The sequence below is a fragment of the Astyanax mexicanus genome, chromosome 5, assembly GCF_023375975.1.
Source record: "Astyanax mexicanus isolate ESR-SI-001 chromosome 5, AstMex3_surface, whole genome shotgun sequence".
In the NCBI taxonomy this organism is placed as follows: Eukaryota; Metazoa; Chordata; class Actinopteri; order Characiformes; family Acestrorhamphidae; genus Astyanax; species Astyanax mexicanus.
In genome coordinates, this window is record NC_064412.1 from 16,149,146 (window position 1) to 16,159,227 (window position 10,082).

The 10,082-nt window shown below is 34.8% G+C and overlaps 2 protein-coding genes across 9 annotated transcripts in view; one reads left to right on the plus strand and one right to left on the minus strand.

The window, feature by feature from the left end:
• Positions 1 to 1,535, plus strand: part of rab44 (RAB44, member RAS oncogene family) — a 24,943-nt gene extending 23,408 nt beyond the window's left edge. For all 8 annotated transcript variants that reach the window (XM_049479635.1, XM_049479636.1, XM_049479638.1 and 5 more), the window contains one exon: positions 627 to 1,535. In XM_049479635.1, coding sequence (XP_049335592.1) covers positions 627 to 714 — 88 coding nt within the window. In that variant the 3' untranslated portion in view covers positions 715 to 1,535. The remainder of the gene's footprint in view (positions 1 to 626) is intronic.
• entpd8 (ectonucleoside triphosphate diphosphohydrolase 8) lies at positions 1,454 to 9,266 on the minus strand. Its single transcript, XM_007254345.4, has 10 exons — positions 9,129 to 9,266; positions 7,885 to 8,015; positions 7,284 to 7,401; positions 6,634 to 6,784; positions 5,144 to 5,303; positions 4,755 to 4,985; positions 4,135 to 4,398; positions 3,520 to 3,630; positions 2,709 to 2,843; positions 1,454 to 1,820 (listed from the first exon to the last, which is right to left on the minus strand). Exons 2-10 carry the CDS (start codon positions 8,011 to 8,013, stop codon positions 1,611 to 1,613), a joined length of 1,509 nt encoding a protein of 502 aa, XP_007254407.1. The 5' UTR covers positions 8,014 to 8,015; positions 9,129 to 9,266; the 3' UTR covers positions 1,454 to 1,610.
• Positions 9,267 to 10,082: the final 816 nt, after the last annotated feature.

Here is a 10,082-nt window from a genome sequence, read left to right on the forward strand (position 1 = left end):
CGTATTATTTATAATCTTTTGAACATTTATATTTTTTTATGAGATTTCATTTAATCAGCTTAATGTGCCTTATTTTATTTTCCTGTCAGTTATGCATGAGTTGCATGACAGGGTCCACAATTTCAGAGCAAATTGGCATTTGATGAAACATTGTTGACCTAGAGTTGCAATTTTGATTTTCCAAAATTAATGACATACCTTGAAATTTTACCAGGGTAGGGTGAACAGCTTAAGCTTCACCTTTCCCTAGCTAAGTATGGAAATATTATGTAAAATTATTATTATTCATTGCTGGAAATGCAGCAAGTGTCTTGAAAGATCTTTGGATTTTTAAGTGGAATTTATCCACTTAAAATCATTTTTAAAAGCAGCACTGCAGAAATGGCAAAACAAACCAACTCCTCACACAAACTGTATAAAATGCAAACATGCAACACAGGTACTTTAAAGTGAAAGTTATGTCCCTCTATATTTGTAATAAGGTGTTCATTGAGATGTAATTTATGGTTATAAAATGTTTGTATGAAATAAAAAAAAATGCTGCAGACATCAACAACTTGTTCACTATGTGTTTATGTGTCTGTCTGTCTCTCTCTCATATTTAACAATTCTCTCATTGCCTCTAGCTTACTGGTGAAACAGAATGTGAGGAGAGAAGAAGATCAAACAATATTACAGCCAAAACCACCAAAGCAGAAGTCAGGTTGCTGTTAAAAAGCACACAAACAAGAAACTTTGTTCACACATTTATGAAACTTACAGTATATGCACAAAAACAAACAGTATATAAATAAAGCAAGCACAGTAGACTACTACTTCATTCTACAATGATTACAGTATATATTACTGTCTTTTTCAGCTTCTGTGTGTATTTAATTAATTTATCTCCACATGCTTTTTACATGCTTACACTTGATTTTAAATTAATAAACATTTTAATTAAAGTGATTCTGTTCAATACATTCTGTGCTGTAGCGCTTTTTTGTTCCTAAATTCAGTGCATTCACTAACAGTATAATAATATAGAATATTTCAAAACAGACAATAGATTAGATTACTAACTTACAAAGATGTAAATACTATTTTGTCAGCTATTTTATAAACAGTATTATTAATAATAGTGTTCTATATGCTCTTGTGACCCAATCATTCAGATCTGGATCTTTATTAAACTACATTCACATTTTGCAATGGAATTCATTCACCTCAGAAGCTTAATTCAGCCTTTAAACTCAATGTGAGGGTCAAAACCCAAGCCTGTTGTGACCTAGCTGAACTGTTGATGAATTAATAAAAAATAGGATTGATCCCAACATGTTTGTGATGTGCTAAAAAAGTACAGTACTGAACAGGCATGAAAACCAATTTCCAAAATCTTATGAGTTGTCTGTGTTTATTTTTTAACCTTTTCTTGTTTTGTTTTTTACTTTTTTACTCTTTGTTCTTTGTTCATTTGTATTTATTGTAATTTTGCTGTTTTTTTTTTCAATGAAATGTTTTTTTTTTAACAAATAAATGCTTACCTCGTTGTTGAATAGCTAAATGTCTCATTTTCTTCAATAACTAATAACATAAGACTTTCATACCGTACTTTACATCAGTGCACATCATCACACAATATGAGTCTGTGAGTTTGGACTCCAGACACAGAGGGCGATCAGAATAATGAGGCTGAGAAACAGACCAAAGACTATGAAGAAGACCTCAGCTGCCCACTGTTTGTTCTCTACCCCTGTTACCGCCAGAGGGCGTTCAGCAGGAATCAGATTGGTTAAATTCAGCATGTAGCCCAGAGTCCAGCCAATGTCAGTGTCAGACACCTGCAGAAGGAATGTTAACAGTCAGGCTGCATGAAGTGTAAAAGTATGAAATAGAAATAGTTGCTTTTTTTACAGTGTACAACTTAACTCACCCAGAGGTGGACAATAACTGGACACTTACTTTTACTCAGTTACATGTATTCATGTATTTTGTTTGAGTTTAAATATTTTAAATGACTATTTATTTCACTTAAGTATGCTAGTAAGGTGAGGCATATATGTTTTTGTTTTACTCAACTGCATTTTATCCAGTAACCTTCGTCACACCTCTGACATAAACTATCATGTTTTTGTCTCAGTTCGACTTTCAAAATTACTTTATGTAGTTAAAAGCAACTAAACTAAACACATACTTTATTTTAAGCATTTTTAAAGTAAAGTTGCAACATACATGTGTTCGCTACCACATTAAGCACATTTTATGGTACTGTAATTTTCAATCTATGCTTTGTATTCGATGAACACAACATCAGAAAATGAATAGGTTCTAATAAATATTCTGTGCTGACAGATACTGAGTGTGTTAGGATGCTTCTGGAGCTCTATAGACATTGAGAACTCGACCTGCTATTTTAGTGCACTCAAGGTTAAAGGACTGAAATTACGTGTTTTGCGCAAAAGTGTAACCTGTTTCATCAGGCAAGAAAACTCTTCAAATTGTTCCTTTAATTTGTTCCAATTCAAGTATTATAAGAAAGGTAATTTTTCCTGAAGCAACAATATTATTGTATATATATTAATACAATATTAAATTGTATTTTAAGGAGCGTCATCATGTTAGTATGTACACATGTCACAATGTACAAACACATACACATTATACAGATACAAGCACCTACAATGGGTCAAGCTGTGTGTGTGTGTGTGTGTGTGTTGTTTGTCCCTTACCTGTTTCACAAAGTAGATTTGATCCCATGTTGCATTGAATTTGTATCCTTGAACAAGGATTGTCATGATGTATTGGGCTGAAGCGCAGTAATCCCGGAGATACTTTTCCTTTACATTTGGGTATGTTGACAGAAGCTGAAAATAGATTTAAGAGATTCAGGACATTTAATATATATACAGTACCAGGCAAAAGTTTAAACACACCATAAATTATTATTATTTTTCATCATTTTAAAATGTTCTGCATTGTAGATTAATACTAAAGTCATCCAAACTATAAAGAAAAACATATTAAATGATTAAGTAAACAAAAAAAGTGTTAAACAAACCAGAACATGTTTTATATTTTACATTCCTCAAAGCAGCACCTCTTGTTAAGATGACAGATTTGCACATCTTAGCATTTTCTTAATCAAATTCTATGAGGTAGAGTCATCTGGAATGGCTTTCAGTTAACAGCTGTGCTGAACTTGTCAAAAATGAATTACTTGAATTTCGAGAGCATTAGTTGTAAACTTGTGAAGAGGTAGAGTTGGTATACAGTGAACAGCCCTATTTGAATAATGCTCTAATCCATATTATGGCAAGAACTACTCAACTAAGAAAAAAAACAATAATAATTCAGGAATTTTAAAGTATCCTCAAGTGCAGTTGCAAAGAAAATCAAAAACGGCATGATGAAACTGGCTCTCATCAGGACTACCCCAAAAAATAGATAGAAGAGTTACCAACCTCAGAAACCTCAAGTTAGCGGTGCCTAAATGACTTCAGTTTTAATTTACAATGTAGAAAATAAAACTTCTTGACTTACAGTGGTCCAATTTGTGTTGCAAAAATTGTCGATTGTGGAAAGAACCTGAGGCAGCGGAGTCCTCGGAGCAAGACCAAGGAAGTCAAAGGTGTAGAAGTATGCTGAGAAAGCCTGGCATGAACATGAAATCAACATTTTAATTTACAGCAGCAGATCCTGTAAGTCTTGTAAGATGTAAGTTTATGGAAAATCCATAAATCACATCACTGATCTTTAGGAGCCTAAGATCCAGTCACTGGTTCACTAGTTGTTTTTTGGTAGGTGATGTCAGCTGCATATCAGGAACACCCCATAAGAAATGCCTGATATTTTGGGGAGACACTGACCACAGTAGTCCAGCCCTCACAATCTGGTTCTTGTCAAAGTGTCTTTAATTCATATATTTTTACATTTTTCCTGATTAATAAACTGACTCTTCACTTGCTGCCTAATATATTCAACTCATTGACAAATGGTGCATTATATGAAGATAATCAGTGTTTTTCACTTCATCTGCTAGTGGTACTAATATAATGGCTGATCAATTCATATCAGCTATACAGTAAGTCTAGTGCAGTACTACTGCATATATTTATATGTTCTTTAATATAATATTAAAATCTTTAAAGCACTCACATAGAAGTCTCCATTGACAGGAGGCTGGTAGACCCCATTAAATCCACAGTCTGGGGAAAGTGCACAGTCACTCAGGTTCACCACATTCCTGAATGATGACAAACACAATGCAGAATCACCAGTTCCAACAAAAGTAACCTTTGCTGATGGATTAAACGGTACTGGCTTCTCCACACATGGAGAGTCATACAGGTTACCCAGAGTTATCGTCAGATTGTAACCGGTGTGATAACAGGGATGGTTGACAGTAGACAGGTTAGCCGTCTGAAAGAAACAAAAGTAACAAAAGGTTTTGCCAGACAACGACATTAACTGCTGCCTTTTAATTATTTTGGTTAGTCTTCACTTTGACTTTTCTAAAAAAAAAAAAAAACAACTCACTAATCAATTTTCCAAAGAGTATCAAGGACAGGTCGGTATAAACAGGACAGTACAGATACTGATAAACTTTATTAATTGTCACAACAGCTGTTGTTAAGAGGAGGCACGTTTTTATGATCAGATGAAAGTACATCAAAGTTTATGGAACAAAGTTTACATCAGGGCAAAGACGTCACAAGTGCAGGTCATCATATAATTACAGTCTGGCAGTCTAATTACAGTCTACAGTAGGTACTTACCTTCTGCAGATACGCCTGGAGCTTCCTCAGAGCCTGATCTTTGCCAAAGCACAGGTAACTGTGTGTGTACAGCTGGTACTTTTGGCCATAGAGCTGGAGATTAAAAGCTGATGTTGGGTCTTTAACTGCATCCTTAGGTGTGAAGGAAATCTGTGTGGACGAACCACCCAAATCCATAGCTCCCAGAATCCTCCCAGCTTTAGGGTGACTCCATTTGCCATCAAATGTGTACTGTTTGGGGAAAAGAAAAATAAATTTATTTGTTTTCACTAAAATATAATATAAATAATAGGTCTGATTTTATCTGCAGAAAATATCAGATATCTGTTTTTTGCTCATATAATGAACAACAATGTTACAGCACATATATTATTTTTAAAAAATCTGACCTTAATGAAGTCTTCCAAAAGATAGTTGATGGTGATCCAGCCATAAGCCCCTTCCTCTGTACCACTAATTATGGTGGCTCCACGAAAATCAAAGGGGTAACTCTGGATAAATTTGGACACTTCAGCAATTATTATGTTTGCCTGAGTTTGATTTTGTAAACTGTAGAAGAAAGTAGATTTACATGGTTAGAATGTGTAACTTTTGCTTTGGAGGAGTGTTGTGCTGGCTCGAGGGGATCAGATACAGCAGTGCTTTTGAGTTTTTAAACACCTCGATGTCACCGATGGACTGAGAACAGTGCACCAAGTGTATTCTCCAAGCAGTGTCCAAATTAATCTCCTGTGACAAAAAAACTTTGGACCCAGTACACCCCACTACACAGATCTTTGACTTCCAATTAAGAAGCTGCTCAGCACTCACGCCCACAGAGTACAGTGTTAAATAACACCCTCAGGGTGGGTTTGGACCAAAATTAAGCCTAGTTATAGAATTTATCTCCTTTTTATGGGAAATTACATATTTAAAATTTCCTTTCAGGGAAAGTGGAGCTATGTATTATAGCTTAGTTTTGGGAAGTTGCCCCGAATTCCACCCCAAATACTCTGAGTTCGCTCCCCCTCTTTTCTTCTTCTCTGCCCAGTCAAGGGCGTGGGTCAATACTAGCAAACTGACCCTAAAAGTAGTAATTTAACACTGGCAAATTTATTTAGTTGTCTGCTATTATCCACCTTCTGTTAGCAATTCAAAGCACAAGACGGCACCAGTCTTGAGTCTTAAGCCATGTGTCTGTTAGGGTTCTCTTACTTAAGCGGCAAATGGAATTCAAGTCACAAACACAGATTTACATTTATGGCATTTAGCTGACGCTTTGAGAGCAATACTGTAAATAAGGATGAATAAAAAAGCACTAAATCCAATTCACATTAGAGAAATACTTAAATTAAACATTAATTAGTTCCATTCCTATTAACATACAAACAAAACAAGTGATTTAAACTATGTGTATCAAATGAGTGAATTTCCTAAAGTTCAGTTACTTGCATTTGATGAAGGCTATCCTGGCCGGTTTTGCTCTTTAGCATGGTAAATCAGTACGCATATCCAGTGTCTACAGAATGAGTACAGTTTCAGATGTATCTGTCTTATTGCGATGAAACCTTTTTTTTTATGTCATGATTAATGGTCATATTAAATATACATAACAGTACATGATGACATAGCCTGCAGCTGACTCCTGGTGCTGACATGTGCTTTACCGCACTGGTTAAACAAGAAAGATCACAAGGGCTCAAACGCTTGCTCATTAAAAATGATCTTGTGTTAATTAAAGTTTAGTAGTGATGGGATTTTAGGACAAAAAAATTAGAACTAAATCAATTTTAAATAAAAGTACTTTTGTGACATCACACATCATGCTGGCCATATACTGTCCCACTAATAACCAGGTTCCAGGCCCTACAGAAGGTACGGGGATCAGAAAGCCACTGACCTCAGGAGCCGCATGCCTGCTGTGGCTCCCAGGTAAACAGGTGTTGTTTTCTGCTTCTTCTTTGGAACTGCAGCCAAAGCAACATCTAAACATTCTCTTAGGCTCTCCCCAGCACCAGCAGGATTTGTGACATAACTGGATATACCATCACCTAAAAATAAGAAAAATAAATGAATGAATACAGGATTCTTTCTATAAAACAACAATATGGGTTCCACTATCATTGTGAGTCAAAGAAAGAAAGTTTTTTAAGTGATATTTAGATTCCTTTTTGCTTAAATGATAGCTATCATTATACATGGGTTGCACAAAAACCCCGTATCTCCAAATTGGCATTTTTTAAAAAAGAAAAAAATAAACTTCACTTTGTGACATGAATAGAAATTGCCGAGCGAAATTATGTAAAAAAAAAACTGCAAGAATATATAGGAAAAAAGGCCTTTGTACATCCATTTTCCAATTTAAATATTTTTTTACATGTTATATACTGGGATTTATTTGTCCATACCACCTCAGGTAATCAGAACACTATTTTGCCAATATTTAACAATACACAAATAACAGTATATAATGTATACACCAATATACACAAAATACCCATTATGTAAAAACAGCATCCCAAAAAAACAGTTTCTGGTACTAGGCCCCACCTTTCACATCGCACATCAGGTTCTGAGAAACGACTCCAGTGTTGTTTTCCTTGTTCCCGGGCCACTGGTAGAGGAAGAGGGCGGTGTGTGTGGAACCGGCATCAAACACTATGCCATACTGAGGAAGTCAAACAAAGATAAGAAATCCACCAATTTTAAAAACAATGGCATTGTGGAAAGAATAATAAATTCATTCTGGACCTGAAGTTTTAGCCCAGGTTTAGAGCTTCACGTGCTGATCCATAAACAGATCTTGTAGAATACTTTAGGCATGTGTTTATAATAAAATAACCAAATATATCAAATTTACACAAAGCAATGTTGTTGTTAAAAACAATACAATAGGTCACTTCCAGTATATCCTGGTGTTTACTGAGCTTTTTCCTTTGCAGTTACAGTAACTTACAGTAATTTTAGGATTACAGTAAACCAAGAAATCTACATCAGCTCTCTAATTTACACATTCTTTCACTAATATAACTGTTCATTGGTATAATAAAAAGTGATTAGATGTGATTAGTATTCTTGCTTAATAAAACTGCAATAATATAAGTGAGCATAAAGGGGTGAGAAAAGAATAAGGTTTATGAGATTAAAGCACCTGTGTTGAGTACGGCACCTCCACTCTCTGATAATTAGCCAGAGAGAGAATCAGTGCGACGATGCTCATACATGCTACAGCTAGCAGCGCAACGCCCAGCAGCATGGGCTTCATTTGTAGCTTGGCCATTCCTATAATATCAAAACACAGAAGAATAAAGACAGAATTTATAGTAGGTATGAAAAACTACTAAAACTATAAAAAAGGCACTAATAGTTTTATTGTATGTTTTTTTTTTATTTTGTTCTATTTAAAATAGGCTAATATTTTGTATATTAATATCTTTTTTCTACTTTAAGGAAACAGTTGCAATTTTATTGCCCTTCTCTGCCCTTTTTACTGTTTTTATGCGGAACTGCTATACTGTATACAATAGAAATGAACACACAGCCCTCTGAGCATAAATATAAGTGTAGAAGACTAACTAAATATGTCTGGCATGAATTACAATATAATAAATATCTATGTATATTGTTTGCTGTCTTATTAAGATTTCAATTTGTAAGTTTAAAAGTGAAAAATCAAAGATACCAGAGAATACTATAAAACATTCAGCAATGTTTTTAAAAGAAAAATTAGCCTTTTTTCAGAACAATGGTTAGATTCATAATCTGAACATTTTTCATTCAGACAGATAGATGGTTATCAGACTGATACATACTTACTGATATCACACAGAAACTGATACATTATATTTATATTTAATGAATATCACATGAAGTGCTTTCAAAACTAAGAGTTAAAAATTAAAAAGCAATTTATGGGATCAGAAATAAACAATTGTTTTAGAATTTGCTGATTTACACCTGTATAAACCATTAAAACTATAAACTAGAAAAGACCAGATTTAAGTTAAGCGTTAGAAACTATAAATAAAAACATTCTAGCAATGTCCCAAAATTTTACAGATTGAACAAACCAAGAAGAAGTTCAGAAAATGTTCCACAAATCAAAACGTGTTAACTATAATGTCTGTACGCATAGAAATGTCAATTCTTTAACCCACTTTCACAGATGCTGACCTAGTTGAACAACCAATACTTTTTCTAGCTTTATATTTATTATAAGAAGCATCTCTTTACTGGGTGGATTAAATATTAACTTTAACATTTCCACAAATGTGGACTGCACTGTCAGTCAAACATTAACTCCCAGTTCCCACAGTCCTTTGCTTGTTTGTGCTGATAAGGAGTCAGAATGGCAGGACATGGATGGATCTGGGTACAAAACAAAGCCAGGCTTACCCTATGCGATCCTATGAGTGCCTGAGTGAGCTCCGTCCACTAACACACAGAGACACACACACGCTGAAGCCAAGCCACACAACACGCTTCACACACCTGCACCCTCCACACGTCCCCTGATAACTAAACTTCCACTCACTTTTTCCCTGACTGTCATTAGCCAATGTCTCTCTCTGTTATCACACCCCCTCCACACCCCTTCCCTCCCCACCCCAACACACACACACACACACACACACACTCACAGCCTGCTGGTTTTATATGAGTATAAATACTATCTGTAGTTTGTGTAGTACTCTGTAGCTTATTCATATCATTCTAACAAAACATGCAGAAAGTTTTGAACAATTAAATAAAAAAGTTGTGCTAAAAATGTGCTATTTTGAAGATTACAAGATACTGGTCACAAAATCATTAAACACAAGACGTGATTGTAAAAGGTCCATTGGGCCATTGGATAGTATGCACATGAAATTTGCCTTAAAGTTGAGAAAGTGGAGAGCTGTATCTCAGACATGGGAAAAATGTAAATTTTGGGACACACCATCAGTAACAAACCTATCCTACTTGTGTGTAGAGAGTACATCAGCTCTATCAATTAATGCTTTTCTCTTTATTGCTCCCTATTGTAACTATTACTTTTACGCTGATAAACATAAATATCTGTCAGTTCTGAAAGTTGAGCCCCTTGTTTTGTTTTTTTTTATAAAAGTTCAAATTACTTTCAGTAAGTCATTAATGAATGCCTGAAGGTCATCAAGACAATTTCCCACGTGAACCTTTGAAAAACAACAGAAACACAGCTCTTCACAGCTTCATTTTAAAACTTATGAATTCAATTTATTTTGATAACATTTAATTCAATTAAACAATTATATAGCACTTTTTACAACAAATATTGTCACAAAGCACCTTTACAGAGATATGGGTCCAAGCCATGGACCTGTATCAGTG